General features: G+C 44.8%; 2 protein-coding genes across 5 annotated transcripts in view; both read right to left on the reverse strand.

Moving 5' to 3' along the window:
- The window catches only part of GRHL1 (grainyhead like transcription factor 1), a 46048-nt gene extending 42725 nt beyond the window's left edge, over positions 1 to 3323 (reverse strand). The window contains exon 1 of the mRNA XM_059943153.1: positions 3187 to 3323. Within this exon, the coding sequence (XP_059799136.1) occupies positions 3187 to 3206 (20 nt within the window). The 5' untranslated portion in view covers positions 3207 to 3323. The remainder of the gene's footprint in view (positions 1 to 3186) is intronic.
- An 8843-nt stretch (positions 3324 to 12166) lies between these two features.
- The window catches only part of TAF1B (TATA-box binding protein associated factor, RNA polymerase I subunit B), a 63125-nt gene continuing 54635 nt past the window's right edge, over positions 12167 to 20656 (reverse strand). Inside the window, exons 15-16 of one of the 4 annotated variants that reach the window (XM_059942230.1) lie at positions 18294 to 18483; positions 12167 to 12739 (exon numbers count right to left, since the gene is read on the reverse strand). In XM_059942230.1, the coding sequence (XP_059798213.1) occupies positions 12566 to 12739; positions 18294 to 18483 (364 nt within the window). In that variant the 3' untranslated portion in view covers positions 12167 to 12565. Of the gene's footprint in view, positions 12740 to 17280; positions 17411 to 18020; positions 18484 to 20656 lie in introns of those variants that run through there. The other 3 variants (XM_059942231.1, XM_059942234.1, XM_059942233.1) reach the window with 3 other exon arrangements.

Raw genomic sequence — 20656 nt, forward strand, 5'->3', positions numbered from 1 at the left:
AAGTCATCATAAGCTAATTTTTAAAAAGGCAAACAACCAATTCCTTGATGTTCCAATAAAATAGTCCATTGTTTCGTCAATGACCCTAGTAAAGTTAAATTAAGACAAGATCAGAAGACAACCCACTTAAATGCAGCCCTTATATCCAGTAGGATATAAGGTATTTAGGCAGCCAGGGAACCTGCAGGTAACCTGCACATGGAACCCAGGACACACTACCCGGCACCAAAAAAACCCAAAACCAAAAGTCAAAAATCCACTCCAAGAAAATGTCAGGCTATGCAAACACTTTACAAAAACAAACACAAGGACAAAGTAAGGCAAAACAGAACATTCACTCTCTTCAGACATATACATTCAGGACTGTACCCTCTTAAACAGAGTATATATGGTTCAATCACCATGCTGGTACATGATATCTCCCTCTTTCTCCCAGTGATGCCATGCCTTAAAAACTACAAACAAAGGGGAGAGGAGGAGAAGACGGAAAGAAAAAGGGCTACTTGGTTTAATCCTCGGGGGTATATGAGAAAGTTAGAATATTCTACTGATTACCAGCAGATTGAGCATGGAATGTGGCCAAAGGGGACTGTAAATCAGTAAGAAAGCACAATTCTCTGGCATGGGAGTTAACTGTTTATCGCAGAGATAAACACTTAAGAATCTACAACAATAAATGCAGCCACTGAGCAAAAAGAGATTTTTAAGGAAATAGGTGGGGAAATCAGTTTTTAAAAATCTTTACTGGTTTTTCATACTGGGCAAGAACTGTTCCACTTTAACACTGTAGTTCGGTGGGAAAAATCCAGAAAAATCAACGGAGAACTTAGTAGAGTCTTACAGAAGATTTGACTTAAAAGATTAAAGCAAACATTACTGATTCCAAAAACTTGACATGTAAACAGCCTCAGTAACTGTTCAGTTGGTTCTGTTTAGTAAGTCAATAAAGAGAAAAAGTGGAACACTACCTCCAGCAAAATCAAGCAGTTTTTTTTTTTAAGAAAAGCTTTTTAAATATTCAGAACTACTCTGAATTATCACCATCCTAACAAAGCAAATTAAAGGATCAGTTCTCATTGCAACACACAAATGAAATATGTAAATTGCCTAAAGGTGACCTACCTACTCTAAAAGTGAATGTAGAAAGATTGATTATCTTCTCAAGTAATCAACAAGGTTAGGGTTTGGCAGTCACCCAGGCCCTTTAAAAACAGATACAGATTCAGTAAAAGGAGAACATCTTTGAAAAAAAGGGGGGAAAAAAATCCTACAAGTTAATTTATCCTCAGTCAAAACTGTCTTATTTCAAAGCCAATGTTTTTACTCCTAAAGTCCTAAGAGCTCACATTTGGTGGGAAAAGTTTTGAGGTGGTATACTATTTTAACACAGAATAAACACGATGGGTTGTTCAAACCACATGGTTGGTTTAAAAATGAAGACTTTCCACAAATCTCAAATTAAAAAAAAAAAAATCATGTAATATATAAAGGGGCATTCCCTGTGCCATCAGGAGGACAGAACAACAGTTACTGAACCAGAGGTACCTTGGGGGTGATTTGGTGTCCTAAGCTATTATTAATAGTGTAATAGCTACTTCCAGAAGATTATGACAGCACTTGGCTCATTCAATTCCCATAATGCTAGTTTTTCAGCTTCCCTTCTTCTCCCGCCCCCATCCCAAATCTGCACAAGCAACAGAAGATAAATATTTTTTTGCCAATGGTTTTGTTTGTGATCACCCTGAAGGTGTCTTACATTTCCAAACTGTGCCTAAGGCCAAAACTGGAGCTCTGGAAATATGCCTTATCTAAACTATAAGTCAAGAAATAAACACGAAACCAGCTGCCTTTTTTAGTCTACTTCCTCATGACAGTCAGGCTGTTGTTAGTCCCTAAAGCCTCATCACTGCCCTCTCCCTGAGTCTTAAACCCTTCATCAATGATCTCTGGAAGACTTCTGAAATACAGTTCAAGCAATAATTTATCTGCATATTCTACACCACAAGATTAATTGAAGTTTAAGTGATTCCATTTAAGTTATTCATACATAATAATATCTAAACCTCTCATCCACAAGAAGAGCACCCTTAAACAAAGTGATCCTCAGCAAATCATTACAAAGCTGGGAGAGTTACCCCTCTGCCCCGAATTTACTGATCTCAAATACACTGACTGGTCTGGTGCGATTTACTTGGGTTTTTTGGGGGTTTGTTTCTTCTCTTTTTTGGAGCAATTTTATATTTACAGAAAGGTTGCAAAGAAAATACAGAACTGTCCCTCACCCAGTGTCTCTTAATGTTAGCATCTTACATTATCGCCTTACATTTGTGAAAATATTTCTTTAATCACGATCGCCAAAAAGCACGTTAGTAAGTACAGTGCTTTCTAGTTTACCATTCTGATTTCAAAGTTCCATGCTGTTGATATTTCTGAGCATTGCTAGTTGCAATAATCTGTAATTACCATCCGCGAGGCAAGTGGGAAAAAAAACTCCTGCAACAATTTTCGCAGCCGGGGAAAAGAAAATGCCAGGACACCGGAGCACTTCCACTTTCCCCTCAATTTCTCCTTTCGGAAGTTCTAGCAGCCTGGCCGAATGACACGGCTGAGCGACAGAGATTACCTGAGAAGCTCTCCCTTTCCAGCCGCGGAGCGCGTCCCAAAGAGCTTCACTGTCCCCCCACCTGAGCGAAAACGCCCCGGCGGGGACACGGGGCCGCCGGCGGGCAGAGCCCCAGCCCGCGAGCGGGGCGCCCCGAAGCTCCCCGCCGCGCACCCGGGCCACCGGAGAGCAGCAGCGGGGCGCGCCCGTGGGGTGATCCCCCAGACCAGGACGCGGAGGCCGGGAGTGGCGGCTCCTCTCCGGAGTCAAGGCCCCCAAGGCAGGGGTCTCCTCAGGGGTCTTCGGGGGAACAAAGGCGGCCGGGGGGGCGGACAAGCAGAGGCCGCGGCGGAGAACAAGGCGGACGGCGAGACGCGCGCCGCCCGCCCTCCCAGCCTGGCACCCTCGCCTCCTAGCCCGGCCTCGCACCGGCGCCCCCCACCCGCCCGCCCGCCAGCCAGACCTTGCACCGCCCCGGCCCTCGCCTCGCCCGCCCGCCCGGCCTCGCGGCAGGTGCGGCCGGCCGGCCGGGCAACAGGGGCCCGGCCGCACGGCCGGACTCGCCCGCCGGCGCCCTCACTCACTTGTCGTACTCCTGTGTCATCGCGCTCGCTCGCCGCTGCCGGGCCGCAGAACTGGACTTTCGGGTTAGGACAGTACACCCGATCCGGGGGGAGGAGGCGGCGGCGGCGGCGGCGGCGGCGGCGGCGGCGGCAGCAGCGGCGGCGGGTCCAGAGCGGCGGCCCCGACGGGTTGGGTTCGCTTTTCTCGCTCTGAGCCGGCTCAGCGCGGGCAGCGAGCACAGGGCGCCCGGGCTCGGCCTCCCATTGGCTGGCGGCGCGCCGGCACGGGGCGGGGCCTCGGGGCCGGGAGGCTGGCGGCGCTGCCTGATTGGCCGGCGCGCCGGGGCGGGGCCGAAGGGAGCCGACGGGGCCTAGCGGCGCGGGCGGGGGTCCGCCGCTCCGCGTGGCCGTGTCCGTGTGGCGCGCCCGGCGCTCGCGGCCTCCCTACTGTCCGGACTGGCAAAGCCGCGAGGCTCCCAGCGCGCACCTGCAGACCCTCGGCGGTCCTCCGCGCGCCCACGGCAGGGCGGCCAGGCGCTGCGTCCCCGCTCTGCCCCACGGTCACAGCCCTCGGCCGCCCACCTGCGGGATGGGCCGTGCCCTGGCGCCGCCTTCCCGGGCGCTGGGCGCTCTTCCTTCCCCGCCCGCCTGCCCACCCAGGCCACCCGCTCATCCAGTGATGGAGCTTCCCCACGCGGCGGCTGCGCCCCTCACCGGTGCCCGCGGTCCGCCGCTCGGCTGCCTCGGGCACCTTCCCGCCTGGGGTCTGTGGAGCGTCCCGCCCTCCTCGTGCCCCCGCTCACCTCTCAGTCCGCGTGCTCTTACTTACGAGGCTCTGGCTTTTACCCGAGGAAGCTCAGATGTCTCCCTGCTCGTCCTGCCCACCGACACTGTCTGGCTTTAGAACCCCCTGTTCATCCACTTCAGATGGTCCACTATGTGACAGTCACTGGAAGACTGTCACAGTCTCCTAACCCGTTGTCTCCCCCGCCCCCGGTGTGGCCAGCGTGGGTGCCCGTGGCGTGGTCGCCCCACCCTCGCGGGAGCCGCTTCCATCCCAAGTGCCTGCCCCTCCCCTCTCCTGGGCCCCACCTCTCTGGACGACCCCACCAGTCTCGAACTTCCATTTCTGCCTACATCTTAGCCCTCTGGGAACCACATCCCGACTTCACCCGCCACCCTGCACTCTCCTCCCCACTGCCGCCCCTCCCGGCACCCCTAGAGCCATCTCACTCCTCTCACCAGCCGACTTCCATTCATTTCCACCCCTACTTACTCCTGGCCGCAGTTGTCCTTCCTGAGCCGAAGCTCCCTTCTCCAGGGTCTGCCCTTCATTCAACAAATATTCTATGCCAGGCACTGTTCTAGATGCTGGGGATACTGCAGTGAAAAGAGGGGACGAAATTCCCTGCCTTCTTCCAGCATCCTTCTTGCGGTAACAGACCGTAGACAAAATAAATTGTATGATATGTTAGAAAGTGGCAAGTTCTGCAGGAGAGAAATAAAGCAGAGCAGGCAGCTGGGGAGCAGGCGGTGGCCTCGGTTTTGAAGACTTGAAGGAGGTGAGGCCTTCAGGAGGTGGGGGAGGGGTGGTCCAAGCAGAGGCTCAGCACTGGGGAAGGTGGGGACGCCCAGTGCGTCCGGTGAACAGCAGGAGCCCAGAAGGGCTGGAGGACAGAAGGATAAGGGAGATGCATTCAGGGAGGTAATGGGGGCAGGGAACACTCTTTGTGGGGCTTGGGTGCCCTTGTACAGCCTTTGGCATCTACTGAGTGAGATGGGGAAGCATTGGAAGGTTTGGAGTAGGGCAGTGACATGACCTCACTTCTGTTTGAAAGTAAATAACCTGGCTGTTGGGTGGTAGGGGACAAATGTGGGAGCAGGGAGACCAGGCCAAAGATACTTGTTGCTTGGCTTACGGTGGTAGGGTGGAGTGGTGAGAAGTGGTCAAATTCTGGATCTTTTCTGGAGGTAAAACCAACAGGATTTCCTGAAAATCGGATATAGGGTGTGAGAGAAAAAACAGAGAGTCAAGGACTACGAGGTTTTCAGCTGAAAACTGAAAAGAATGCTTGGCCATCATTGAGATGGGCAAGACTGCAGGCGGAGAAAGTCTGGAGGAGGTCGGGGTTTCATTTTGGTCATGTTAATTTCAAGGTTTTTATTAGAGATCCAAGTAGATGTATCAGCAGATGGTTTGATATGAGCCTGGAGTCCTGGGAGAAGTCAGGTTTGAAATGACATCCGGGAATCATCAGCACAGAGATGGTATTGAGAGCCTGGAGATGGGATGAATCTCCGTGGCAGAGAGAGAGGAAAGAATGGGACCAACACTGGAGGAAAAGGAAGCAAGGGGGAAGGGTGGTCAGCCAGGTCACATGCTGCCAGGAGGTTAAGGAAGATGAGCATTTAGCAACATGGAGGCCATTAAGGCCTTCATTCAGTACCAGCTGATTCCTCATCCACTCCCACCAACTTCCTGCTCCCTGTTCTCTAGGCCTCTTGGGACCTAAACTGGCAACCACAGACGCTTCTCACCATCATGCCCTTCTGTCATTTCCAGTTTCTGTCCTCTAGCCCTGGGTACCACGCTGAAGCCAGGGAGTCTGTTCTTTTTTATCTTCACTATCTTGTTTAAATAAATTATATTTTTAAAGTGGGCTAACTTAAAAAAAATTAAGTAAATAATAGTACAGGTGGTCCCCAGATATGGTGCAAATCAGCAGAGTTGTGCCGCAGACGTGACTCAAGTTGGGAAACAATGTCTCTTTACCTCATCCTTCCCTCTTCTTCCTCTAATCTGTCTCCAGATGTGGCCAGAGTGACCTCTATCAAGCACAAATTTTAGATCGTGTCACCTTTTACACTCAGGATAAAGTCCAGACCCCTTAGCACGAGTGTGACTGAACAGCTCCGCCTGCCCTTTTGCAATTCTGCTCCTGCCCCTGCTCTGCTCTGCTAAGAACACTCCCTGCCCCCCAGCCCCTGCTCCTCCTCTTCCTGCTTGGCAAACTCCACTCAAGCGTCCAGGCTGAGCTACAACCCCCTCCCCTTCCTCCAGCTGTCCTCCCCGGCCTTCTAGGCTGGGTTAAGTGGCCTACGTGCACCCACGGTACTTGTGCGTCACCCCATCACCACACTTACCACATTCTGTTTGTAATACTCGATTTTCTGTTTGTTTCTGTCTCCACCATAAGTGGGAGCTTTTCAAGAGAGGGCAGGGATTGTACCACTTTCATTTTACTGTCCCCAGCCTCCTGGTATTCACATAGAAGCTGTCCAGGAAGTGTTCACTGGATGGGTATGTTCCTCTGCAGGCATCTCTTCTGGCCCTCAGCCTCCTCCCATCTGGACCACATCTGGGATTGGCTTAAATGACTTTCCTATTGCAGAAGACGCACGACCTCGTGCTTCCGTCCACTGCCCGATATGCGATAGGCACAAAATAAATATGGGATGATGAATGAATAAATATCAAACCATAAATCCAAAAACAAGAACAGTAAAGGCCCGAGGTTATTAGAACTTAGATGTACTAATAAAAAACATTGGGTCTATTTTGTAAATCTGAGTATTGGCTTATTTAGTTTGTCTCCAAGAGCTCTCTAAAATAGAAGTTAAAATCCATATCTATGAGCTGTTGGCAATACCTTCTTTATTTTAATTTTTTTACTATTCTTAAAATTATAAAAATAATACATGCTTATAGTAAAAAAAGAAGAAGGAAATGTAAGCAATACAGAGGGTTTAGAGCACAGAGTTGCTCCCTCTTCCCTCCTGTCCCTCTCCCCAGAGATAACCAGTGTTACCAGTTTTCGTATAATTTTCCAGATATTTCATATGCATCCACAAACATACATATGTTTTATTTTCTTATACAGTGGGATACATACTGTGCACAGCCCTCCTCAGCTTGCTTGTTTTCACTTACTATAGGGTCTTGCACACTTTCCATGTCAGCACCTATACATCTACTGCACCTTAAAAATGGCTGCATATTATTTCTTCATATTGATGTATGATAACTAGACCCTATGAGTAAGCAATCAGTGTTTTTTTTTAATTAACAATTCTTTTTAAAATTTTATTTATTTTTGGCTGCGCTGGGTCTTCGTTGCTGCATGCAGGCTTTCTCTAGTTGCGGCGAGCAGGGGCTACTCTTCATTGTGGTGCACAGGCTTCTCATTGCGGTGGCTTCTCTTGTTGCAGAGCATGGGCTCTAGGTGCGCGGGCTTCAGTAGTTCTGGCACACGGGCTCAGTAGTTGTGGCTCGTGGGCTTTAGTGCACAGGTTCAGTAGTTGTGGCACATGGGCTTAGTTGCTCCGCGGCCTGTGGGATCTTCCCAGACCAGGGACTGAACCCGTGTCCCTGCATTGGCAGGTGAATTCTTAACCACTGCGCCACCAGGGAAGCCCCTGAGTCCTTTTTTTTTCTAAGAGAAGGAGGATCTTTGAGGTAACTTCCCAAGTCATGGGCTTCAGAATAGGAAACGAATTTTGGGCCCCTCTCCCGTAGGAGACCACCTGGTTTTAACAGACTTGTGGAAGTAAAGAGGCAGACCAGGAAGTGGATTGGGAGAGTCACAGACCTGTGTTCTAGTCCAAGTTCTACTGACCGGCTGGGTGACCTCAGTAGAGTCACTTCTCTTTGGGCCTCTGGAAAAGGATGAGGTTGGACAGGTCATCTGGTCCCTTCCAGCTCCAGTGTCCCCCAACTCTAAGAATGGTTGCTAAGAATAGTTCTGATCTTAGCTACCCACAGTTTACAGACTGCAGTCCAAGCTCCTAAGCCTGGCATTCAAGCTCCTTCCCAATTTGGCCCCAACCTACAGTTCCAAATTTATGTCCCAGTTAAAAGCCCCCAGTGCCCTGGACCCCATCACAGAGTTCCCTGAATACATCCTGCAATTTCAGGCCCCTGGTTTCCTGTGCTGTTCCTTCTCTCCACCTCACCACCCCCGTCCTGCATCTTCTTTCAAGGCCAACCTCCAATGCCATATCCTCCAGGAACCCTTCCCATCCCGTACAAATTCCTCCCCCAGCTCCTCAGCTACCCCTGAATAACCACTCATCACGAGCATCTGTGCCTTTTAGTTAATTCAGTTTTGCATGAGTTTGAGGGGATGACTTGAAGTGCATAAGATCTGGATTCAAATCTCAGATCTGCCTCCTGGTTTTACTTTAAGCAGTCTACTTCACTGCCAGTCCCCAGTTTTCTCAACTGTAAAATGAGGAAAACAGTATCAAGTTTTGCAGAGTTACAGAGGATAATGCAGTTATAAAGAATTTCACGCAATGCCTGGCTCAAAGGCCCTGAATGGTTGGCTTCCATCTTCTTTAGAGACCAGCAGGGCAGGAACCCTGTCCCATCCATCCAAGCACTTGTTTGCTGGCCCTGCGACCTAACTGTAGCCTGACCAGCCATTTGCAGGGCTTGTCACAGGCAGGGACCTCACCCTGGAACAGCCCATATTGAAGGGACAGCTGAAGTAGTAGCAAGACGAGGGCACAGCCTCCATGCCTGACACCCAAGAATCTGTACCAGCGAGTTCACCAGAGCCATTGTGTCTCCCCCCGTTTGCCAGTGCCTCTTGTGAGATGAAAGTCATCCACTCCGGACAAACGGGGTGTGGAAGGGAGAGTGTGGAATCTTCACCCTTGCCTCCCAGCTCTGTGATTTAGGAGATTCTGGAACCTCTGAGCCTCAGTTTCCTCAACTGGGGAATATGAGAGATCCCTATCACCAAGGGCGGATAGGTTTGTTTTGTTTCATGAGAAGTGTTTCAAACAATGCCAGACCTATTAGAACTCAATAAACATTAAATGTTCCATCTCCCCATTTTCCTCATTGTATTATAAGCTGCTTAAGGAACAGAAACTATATATCATATTTTTAAAAATCCCTCATCATCTAGCATGGGGATGAGCGCATTACAGAGGATCAACGAGTGTTGTTATTCAGGATGGTAATGACAGTGACCTTCTGGAGGTAGCCGGTGTTCAGAGCAATCACATACCTGAGTCATCTGGTTCTTAAAGCAACCCTATGAGGTAGAGAGAGTTACGCCCATCTTGTAGATGGAGAAACGAGGTCCAGAGAGATCAAACAACATTTTCAAAGTCTCATAACCAGTAAATTTGGGACATGAACCCAAGCATCTCATTTCCAAATCCCACACTTTCCCTCTAGGTGGTGGTGCTGCTGATATGTGAGTATTTCTGCCTGATATTCTGGGGTTTCACCTGTGGCCCCGTCATAAAACAGCCTGGACACTTTAAATGTGGCAGAGCCATGGCTGGGGCTCCTTGTGACAACATCTGGCTTGGGAGATGGTGTTTGATTGTTCTCTAAGTTGATTCCCAAGCACTGACTCTCCATGTTGTGGTCTCCACACACTCTCTTTTCAAATGTCTTCAGTGGCATTGCTGCAAACGTGCTTGCTCTTGGAGACTTTGCCCCTACCCCACCTTGGCCACCTGTTGGGCCAGGATGACTGTGGTCTCAGGTGAGTCTCGTCCAATACCTGGCCCTCCATCCAGACTCTCTCCCTGTTTCTGAATGGAGGCAGAAGGAGCCATGTCAAGTTAGGTGTCACCCTCCTTCTGGCAACTAGAACCCAGATATCTCACATTCTTTTCTTATGGCTTCACTGTAGATCAGTCATTCCAGTGAAGGCTCAACAGTTGCAACAGGAAACCTCTCTTGCCTGTGACTAACGCTGAGTGAGGTGGAGCCATGATGCTTCCTGCCAGTTCAAGAAAACGCCCCAGGCAGGGGGGCTGGGAGGCCCTGGCTCTGCTTACTGGCTCACATTTGCATATTTTACTCTTCGAAGAAAAGGTGTCTAGTGGTAAAACATCTTCAACTATAAAATAATATCCATTTAAAGCTGTAGCATCTCATCAAATTTTAATACAAGAGATACTAATCTCATAGGTAGGAAACCGGGAAAGGGATTGTCACTTGCCCAAAGTTGACATTTCATGAACTCGGTTTTTATGTGTAGATACACTCACTTGCGTGTATCTTTTCTAAACCATGAGACTATCAATTCCAGTATCTGGAATTTTGAATTACATCTGTTGGTGATAATTAGAGAAAGGAAGATTTAGAGATTGAAAAAAGGAGAAGGGAAAAATCAGGAGAACTTTGCGACAAGCATCAAGAAAGAAGAAGAAGTAGAAATCAGGATTGCTTTCCATGAGGGGAAAGGGACTGGTTGTGTTTGGTCTGAAATTATCGTGGGCATCACTGTGGCTGTATCACTTGGGAATTGGGAGACAGTTGAGCATTACTTACTTAGGTATCCTTCAATCCTTTTAAGAAAAGTTCCTCAAAGCATCACAAAGCTCCATGGGACTCTACTCTGGGGTCATTGTGGGGATCAGCAGATGAGCTCTGAGAAGAGAAATCAGGGGGCTTCTAACAAGTGGATGCAGGACCAGGCAAAGCACAGAAAATGCTTTTTATACACATGATCCTTAGTAAAGCAAAACCGACGTACAGGCATCTCACTGAAAATGTGTAGAAGAGAAATCCTGCAAAGTTTCTGATGAGCTATGGCGGTAAGTGGAAATTAATTGTATAAACCTCATTATCACCAATTAGATGTGTAAAATCTCCTAAATACGCTTCTTCTATGGCATGTTACATATATCATTTTATCTTTGTGAACTCTGTTTTTCATATAAGGTCTCAAGTGTCTTAACCTCAAAATCTCCCACCCAGCCCCAGGTGTATAGGTGCATACTCAACTCACTGTCTGGCAGTCAAACTGCTCCATCTGGAGACCAGGGCATGTTAGCACGAATGTTGTAAATGCCCTAATGAGACGTGTGCTCTGTGCATTGGGAAGGATGGATTCTGCCTGGGAGCTGGGGTGGGGAAAGTGCAGGAGATGGCATCTGAGCAGGGTCATCAAGGAGGAATAAATGTTCTCCTGAGACAAGGGAGGACACTCCTGACAGAGAATACAGCACGAGGAAGGTGCCGAGTGTGAGTGTTCAGGAGCCCCTTGCCCGAGATGGGGGAAACAGGGGCAGGGTGTGAGACAGGGAAAGTTGTGTGAGAGCCACATTGTAATGGACCCCAGGCCACCCCATCGGGTTGCAGGAAGCAGGGAGCCATCAAAGGGTTTTGAGCCTCAAAGTGCTATTAGATCTATTTTTGGAAAATAACTGGCAGAGGAATGAGAAATGTTTGGAAAGGTGAGAGGTTTTGCAACCTACCAGGAGGGAGGAGATGAGGGCCTGAGGTGGGCGGTAACTGTGTCGAAACTAGCCAGAGAGAAACTCGGTGGTGGAACTGCCAGGGCTGAGTGATGGATGAGACGTTGGCGGTGACAGGTAGCAAGGGCTGGCGACATATAGCTTGGGTGGTTAGCCAATGGAGCTGTGGTTGAGACCGGAGCACAAAGGACAAACAGGCGTGGGGAGGAGGCTTGGAGGAGGGGTTTGGTGAGGATACACTCTCCTCACATACGCTAATGTTCTCTTCTTTGGAGTAGCATTGGGGTTCCTTAGATTCCAAACTGACATCACCAGGGGTTGAGGTCTTCCAGAGACAGCTCTGTAAGTTGGCAAAGCCCACGGATTCTGGAGCTAGGCTACCTGGGATCAGAATGTCTCGATGTCCTTATTTGTTAAATAATACAGTACCACATCATCCGAGATGATGAAAGGATTAAAAGAGGCGATTTGGGTCAAGTGCTTAGGACAGTGCCTGGCACATTCTGAGTACTATATATAGTACTCAGACTCAGATAGTGGATGAGGCCACAGGTAGACTGTGGGCAAAAGTTATGCCCATTTCTTTCCCCCTTCTGTCTTAAAAGTACTTCAGTTTGATTCCAAACCAACATTTGGAAGGCAGACAACTAAGTACATTCATGTAGTGATCATTGCACTGTGGTAACTGATAAGAAAGTAGGAAGCTTTTTGTAATTTTCCTTTTTTTATTATCATTACTTTCATCAAAGACATTTATTAAACAAATACTGGATGTAGGGTTCTATATGGAGCCATGAGAAATGGCCCCCAGTCTCCAACTTCCTGCCTAGTTAGGACAACAGGACACACGCTGAATCAGGCTATACTGAATGCCAAAAACAGGAGGCGCTGTGGGTGCAGAGGAACTGAAAGAACGGAGCTCCCCTTGATGCCTTTTCAGACAGAGGGGTGACTGAAGTAGGCTGGGGTGTGGGTGGAGGCAGGTGGTGGGGGGTAGTCCCTACCCTCTGCGCCTGGGGATGGGTGGTGGGGTGCCAGGGGATAAAATGCAGACTCTGAGGCCAACCCACCCACTCTGATCCTCAGGCAGTGGTGAGGAGGGGGCAGGCAGGGGGGCCCTGTCTTGATCAGACGCAGATCCCTGGGCTGCACTTTGAGAAAGACATTGTGGCTAGCCGGGCGTGGCGAGGGGCTGGCGTGTGCAGACTGTGTTTCGGCAGGATGGCTGGGCGGGAAGTGGGAGAGGAGGCCCCGGCCTGAGGGCCCCAGCAGGCTGACTGCTTAGGGTGCCAGGGACCCCAAGCAGAGATCTTCCCAGGGAGACTTTTATTTCTGGTGTGAATTTCTAAGAAGAGAAAGGCGAAAGTCAGTAAACATGTTTTATAACATTTTCTTATCCTCTAACATGGTAAAGAACACATTTTTCCTACTTTAGCTTTGGGAGTTTTAAAATTCAGAGACATTTTTTTCATTTTAGGTAATGTTTAACTTAATCACTTAATCTGAATTAATGTGGACGACAATGGTGACAAAAGATAATTACATTTAAGTAGTATTCTAACTTAAAAATTCCTTTGGGAATATCTGTGAGTCACCCTGTTCAACTCAAATATCCATAAAACATGTACCTTACATGTTTTATGGATATTTGATATTTGATATTCGATAATTGTTCCAGAAGGAAATCATTGTTGCAGAGGGCAAAAGGCCAAGTCAGCTGAAATAGCAGGTTCTTAATTTATAGTCAATAAAGGACTCTTTTGTAAGTTCTTCTCAAGTCATAGTGTATTATCAGGTAAGTCTGGCACTAAAATCACTTTATGCTTAAATACTTCACAAGGGAACATACACTAAGGGCTTCTTGAAAACATTTTGTGAGACAATACTGTGTGAATTTACTCGGCTTTCAAGAATGCAAAGGCATTTAAAATTTTAAAAAGTCACCGGCTAAATACTCAAGATAAAAATACACACTTTTAAACACTTTTAGCTATCTGCGATATTTAATAACTCAACAGAGTTCTATAGCCACCATACTTTGGAAATTCTATTCTTCAAGGTTTTCCTTGAGACTCGGAAGTAATGCTTCTTCTTTCCTTCTAAGCAGTGTAGCTTTCTGTGTCAACATAGGGTGGAATTAGTACTTCTTTTTTTTCCCCCTAGGTGGCTTTGTGCCAATGGAGGGGGGAAAAATCCCAAAGAGATAACAAAGGACTATAGACACTCTGCAGGTCAGTGTTCGGCCTCCTTCCTTTGGGCTACAGAAGTGCCACTTCTGAGTGGCAGTGACAGGTCTGCTGCTTCCCGGCCGGAGGGAAATGCCACCTTTCAGGTGAGATAAGGCTCCTCGCCCTGCGAACCATCATTACGTTCCCATAACAATGTTGATTGATCCCATGCAAGAGGAGCCAAAGCTGGCAGGTAGGAGACACTCCCATTCCTTTTAAGTCTAACACAGAATCTCACACTGCCTAAAGAAACCTGCATTTTTTGAAGGATTAAAAAACAAAAAACCCCAAACCAACAGAACTACATTCAACATGTATGAGCTATTCCTGTAGACTAATGAACTGTTTGGGACAATGTTCTGTATTCTCGTGGGAAAAGACGCTCATTGTACTTTCACCGAATTTAAATTTTTAAAGAAAAATTTTAACACGTTTAAAGTTTTTGCTTTAATCTACTGTGATGAAACCTTTAATTGCTGTAGTTGTAGATGGATAGATTTATCTAAATACATCAAATGAGAAAACGTGTAAAATGTTCAATAAGTAGATAGGTAGGTGCTTAATGAGTGCGTTTCACAGCTGTGCTTTCCGAGATGTTTTGATGATCTAAGACAACTAAAAATACGAAATTTAACTCAATTTCAGCACATGCATGCTATCTTTGCATGGCCATGAGCTTAGACTGATCATTGAGAGACATAAAACAATTTGAAGACTTTTTTTTCCCCAGAAGTATCTGCTGTATTCTATTTTCACCCCCTAGAAGTATCTGATTTCACACTATTACAATGGTTACTGGATCTGAGACCATGTGAAATCCTACTTGGTTCTACTTCCCTTTAGGGTGGTCCCCTAAATTGTAAAATTATGTTTCACTGCAGTGGTAAGCAATTTAATTAAAAAAAAACAAAACTAAATGAGATTTATTCATAAAAGAGATTCCATCCAAATCAACAAGTATCACAAGTCACTCTAGTGGCAAAATAATTTATTAGTTCCCCTGAAAGGGGAATCAATTTGAAAAGACTTGATTCCTGCTTCTGGCAGGGGCAGCCGGCCCAGGAATCCAGCTCCTCCACGCCCGAGCCTTCCAGGGGTGTAGGTCTCTTCCCCGTCAATGCTCCTTTTGGGCTCTATTAGTACATCCATTATGGCACTTTGCCTGCTTCTGCCTTATTTCATCATAATCATGTTCCTTTGCAGTTTAGAAATAGCTGAGGCAAGTATTTAGGCAGAGAAGGCTTGAGGAGACCACCTACAGGGTGCCCTGTGCCAACACGGGTGGGGTGATGGCAGCACAGAAGGAATGCCTGCCCAGCCTACTAAGGTGCCCTGAGGGTGGAAGGGACCCAGAAGTAGCTCCCAGCGAGGATAAGGAAGGCGGCTGTTGGAGCTGAGTGCCCCTGCTGTGTGGATGGCCCTGAGGCCAGTGGTTCTCACACTCTAATGTGTATCAGGATCACCTGGAGGGCCTGTTAGCAAATTCAACCCTTTACTCAACTGAAGTACCATAGCACTTCAAATCATGGTGTTGATTCCATAAAATTCATATTCAAATAATTTTCCAGTTCAGATCTTCGGAAAGCAATGTTTTAAGTTATAGAAAGACATGCTTCTTATATACTCCCCCCAGTCCCACCCCTGGGCAGTGTTGTCGCTTGTTTCAATAGTTCGTCTCTTTTTATAGCTAAGTAGTATTCCCTTGTATGGGTACACACCACATCCATTCACCTGTTGATGGCCATTTGGGTTGTTTACCTTTTTTGGTGATCTCAAATAAAGTTGCTAAGAATATCTGTGTACAAGTCTTTGTGTGGAAAATGCTTTTATTTTTCCTGGGTAGACACCTAGTAGTGGAAAGGCTGGATCATATAGTAGATATATTTTTCACTTTTCAGAAACTACCAGCCTGTTTTCTAAAATGGTTGTACCATTTTACATTCCCATCAGCAGTTGGGAGCACCAGTTGCTCCAAATCCTTGCCAACACTTAGTATGGGCAGTCTTCTAAAATTTAAGCCATTCCACTGTGTGTGTAGTGGTATCTCCTTCTGGTTTTAACTTACTTTTTCCTAATAACTAATGATGTTGAGCATCTTTCAAGGGCTTATTTGTTCTCTGTGTATTTTCTTTGGTGAAGTGTTGGCTCAAATCTTCTGCCCATTTTTAATTGGGTTGTTTGCTTTCTTATTATTGAATTGTAAGAATTATTTATACAGATACAGGCCCTTTGTCAGGGCTTGTTTTTGCAAACATTTTTTTGCAAATATTTTCCCCCAGCCAGTGGTTTAAATTTTCATTTTCATAACAGTGTCCTTTGAAGAGCAAAGCTTTCTCAAAAAGAGATAGATAACCTGAATAACCCTATAGATATTAAACAAACTGAATTTATAGTTGAAAACCTTCCTACAAAGAAAACTTTCCCAATCCAGACCCAGATGAGCTTCACTTCACTATCTGCTAACAAGTTCCATACACTTAAAAATACTGAGACAGATTGCTCAAAGCTATAAAAAGTTTTCAGCACCCACAAACTGAAAAAAAATAAGGTTTTGCACGCATTTCAACCTTATGAGTTACATTTAAGCCTAATAAAGAAGTGTTACTTCTCTGAGTGCACTCACATCTAAAAACTATTCAGCCACAGGAAAAGCTTATCCACCTACTGCCTGAAAGGGAAGAGCGGGATTACTGCAACGGTAATAGCATGCATTGAGCACCTCCTATATAAAAGGAAGAACCCAACACAAATGCTTCTGGAAAACAAACAAGAAGAAAAGGGGATGCTTCATAACTCATTCTGTGATTATAGCATTACTCTGATACCAAAACTGGATAAAGAAATCACGAGAAAAGACAGCTACAGAACAACATTCCTTATGAATATGGATGCAAAATTTCTTAACAAAATTTCAGCAAATTAAATTCAACAGTACTTTAAAAGGAGACTAGATCATGACTAAGTGGGGTTTATCCTAGGAATCTAAGGTTGGTTTAACATTTGTAACTCAGTGTAAACTACCATATTAACTGGCTAAAAAAGAAAAACCTGCATCTCATAGATGCAGGAAAAGCCTCTGAAAAAAAAAATCAACATCAATTCCTGACCAAAACCTCTCAGCAAACTAAGGTAGATGGGAACTTGCTCAACTTCATAAAGAGCATCTGTGAAAACCTTTTCTCTCTATACTAACTCCCTAGGAGATCCCATGTAGTCTCACCATTTTAAAATATTACTTATATGCTGATGATTCCTACATTTAAGAACTGAAGCTGATCCTTTTGACATAGGTTGGATCACATCTTTCTTTTGCTCAAAAATGTCCAATGGCTTCCTGTGACACATTTGGGACAAAAGCCAAAGCCCTTATCATGGCCTTGAAGGCAATCTCTTCCAAGCCATCTGTTACCTCTCTCCCTCTCAACCGCAAAACTCCAGCTGACCCAAACGATTTGCTATTCCCTGAATCCATTAAGCGTCCTCCTGCCTCAGCGCCTCTGCGTGTTTCCTCTGCATGGAATGATCTTCCTCTGGATGGCTACAGGGCTTGCTCCCTCGAGTGTACTTCACACAAGCTGGTCTCGGCTCAAAGGTCACCTCCCCAGAGGGTCCTCCTTCAATCACTTTTTACAAAATGGCCCACCTCATCACTTACCCTTTACTTTTTCTTCATTGCACTTCGTTACCCCAAGTATTATTTATTTGTATACTATTTGTCCCTGCCCAATTAGAATAGATGATCTTTAAAGGCCTTGTTCAGTCCTGTACCTCCAGGGTCTAGCATGTGCCTGGAACATATAGAAGTTGCTCAGTAAGGGTTTATTGCATGAATAAATGAACTATGAATCAGAATGCCTCATTTTCCAGTATCCTCACCAGGTATTATAAACCTTTATAATCTTTGCCAATCTAACATGTGGGAAATAATATCTCCATAATTTGTATTTAATATGAGTGAGGTTGAGTATCCTATCATGTTTTTTAGCTTGGCCTTTGTTTTTTGTTTTTTGTTTTTTTTCAGAAAGCTATCTTTTCATATCCCTTGTTCGGCTTATCTTTTTCCTATTGCTTTGCAAGTGGCATTGATACATTAAAGGAATTATTCCTTTGTCCATCCTATACTACAAATACATTTTTCCAGTTTGTCATTTGCCTTTGACTTTGTAGTCACATCAATCTTTTCCTTTTGGTTTCTGGTTTTGAGACATCTTAGAAAGTCCTTCCCCAATCCAAGATCATCATAGCATTCACACTTGTTTTCTTCTAATACTTTATATATGTATATATAAAAGATTATAATGTTTAGATCTTTGATCCATCTGGGATTTATTCTGGGATATAAAGAGTTAAGGAAGTGATCTAGTTTAAAAAGAAAATTTAGCTTTAAAATACAATGAATACAAATTCCTGGATACCATTTATACAACATTGTTATTTTAACAATGAGAACATTCATAATTTAAAAAATAAATTCAAACAAATTTCACCTGTTTTCTAATATACATTTTTATAAGCGGTTTGATACATATATTTGTACGTATGTACATGCTTGCAACAAAATTCTATTTTTCACCATTCTCTGTAATGTTATATTACAATTTGACATTACTGTCACTATTAAAATATTTTCCCCAGAAAGTTTCCATTTCATTTTTCTCAACATTTTCTTACTTTCCTGGATCTTGAAGATTTCTTTTTTGTTGTACTGTATTTTGCTTTAAAAAGTCTCTTTTCTATTAAGCTCACTTCCTCATGGAGAAGGGAGGTCTTTATTCTTAGCAAGAAGGAGAAGAGATTTAGTATAAACTGATAACTCAGAGAAAAATTTGATTCTTCGTAGGTTGTCACATGCTTACAATAGCTAGAAGGGGAAGAAAAAGGAAGACACTACATTTAAAGGTCTTTTAGAAACGTATGCATCCATCCCTTGAACATCCCCCAAATAACTTAAAAAATATATATGGTTAGGCTTAAAATAGTACTCTGAGCTGGAAGAAAACAGAACAATTTGGAAGAAATCCTAAATTTCATAAAGGAAGAAGATTTCAGCACTGTTCCTGGCCACCATGCAATGGGACACAGGTGGTACAGAGCCAGGTCTCATGACTTCTTCCACTCCAGGTGGGCCCCCCTCTTCTTACCATGGTCAAGGCAAACAAAAGCAGACAGGGAGAGATTCTGGACATATTTTAAAACAAACAAAAGAAAAAAAATAATCCCCAACTTCCATCCAAAATAAGATACCAGGCTTAATAATGTATGTTGCAATTCTGTATGTATTATAGAAAGAAGAGTTTACAAAGCAATTTTGCTTATTTTAAAGTAGTAGAACCTGAATCTGATCAAATCTCTCACTACCATCAAATCGCTAAAACTTCTAATTTCTAACTCTAATTTCTTCTTTTCTAATTTTTCTCTATATTAAGAGAGATTCTTTCAGACAAAATATTACCAACAAAAAGGGTAAAAATATTGTTCTCTTGCCTAGGGACCATAAGGAAAACTCTATTTTTACAACAGAAAGCTAAGAAAAGGTATACAAAGTATCTGCTACAGTAAGACTTTTTATTTCTAAGTTGAATCAATAACAATATCTTTTAAGGATTGCATTCCTTATCATAAACTCAGAAAGTTTAAATTTTCCTAAAGTTTTAAGTGATAAAACCAAATATACTATATAATCATTTAAATTCATCAAGATTGTTGGCTCCGCCTCAGAGAAGAAGGATAAACACCTTAGAGTATCTGAAGTGCTCTTGCGGCCTCTCTCTGCTTACTTCTCAAGGCCTGAGTGTTCTCAAAATTATTTTATAGTACAATGTTTGTCTCTTCTGAACCCGCAAAAATGAGTCCTTCTGTGTAACAAAATTCTCCATGTAGCTGAAGATCTGCCCTCTTAAGCATCAAAACATTTCATTTTGACCATTTTGGATGGAAATCTTTTAAAACTGAGTTATACATTACTTGGTTATTATTAAGCAGAGCATATTCAGCATATTTTTTAAAGCCTTTACAATTATATTGTGACAACCTGTCCACTTTTATTGTGGAAATATTAGAAAATACAGGTAAGAAAAACAAATCTAGAGAGGATGCACACAATTTGGGGACATGCTCTGTGTTAAAGCTGAGACATGGTCAGGTTTATTTAGTTCTGTGGAGCTACTGTGTGTCACGAATGAACTTCAGACCACTGTAATTTGAGTTCTTTTGTCTGCTTCTGCTTCTGATGCTGGTTCCTCTATTGTTTGTCAAATGAATATCATTTATATTTGCTGTCAAGGCGCTTATCAGCAGACACCTCTCAGTCTCCTGCCTACTCTGTTTCTTTTGATGATGAGGAATGTGGAAATCAGACAACTCAGCCTGACGGAAACACACCTCCAGGCAGAGTAAGCAAGCTCCAAGTGAGCTTTCTGAGAAAAGTGTAAAGCTTTAGTCATGGACTTAGTGACCTTTTCATAGGTTAGCTGAATGCTTTTTTGCTTACTCTGTGGTTCTAGGCTATGGTCTAAATAGGCAAGGTGATTCGACGGATGATTTTGGTGCATAAAATCATGGGATCATAAAATTATTCGTCTACATGGTTTGGTGTTTAGCCTTGTAATTCCTACAGAGAAAAATATCTTGGTTGTTTCATCTCCGACTATACCAAGGTCTATTTGTAACTAACTACCTTTTATTACAGTATTAAAGCCATGAGGAACATCCAAAAGTCCACTGATCGTGCCATGTGAAAAGCGTAGGGTACAGGCTACCCTCTAACTTCCCCAGGCTGACGCTGCAGACAGAACAGCACCAGCACGCCACGTCCTAACTTCCCGGTCCTGTGTGTGGGCCCCTCGCGGGACAGGGCTACAGCCTTTTCTCCTCCTCTCGACGAAACCTTAAATCTTAAAAAGCCATTGCACTGACCGCTCAAAGGCCTGTATCACCGCAGATGCGGAGCTGACCGGGGGATGGGATTCTGGCCTTTCGCGGTTGCTGTTAAGACAGTTATACTCTTTAACCATTCTAGACTCGGCTAAAGTTTT

Source organism: Balaenoptera ricei, chromosome 13 (genome assembly GCF_028023285.1).
Source record: "Balaenoptera ricei isolate mBalRic1 chromosome 13, mBalRic1.hap2, whole genome shotgun sequence".
Taxonomy (NCBI): domain Eukaryota; kingdom Metazoa; phylum Chordata; class Mammalia; order Artiodactyla; family Balaenopteridae; genus Balaenoptera; species Balaenoptera ricei.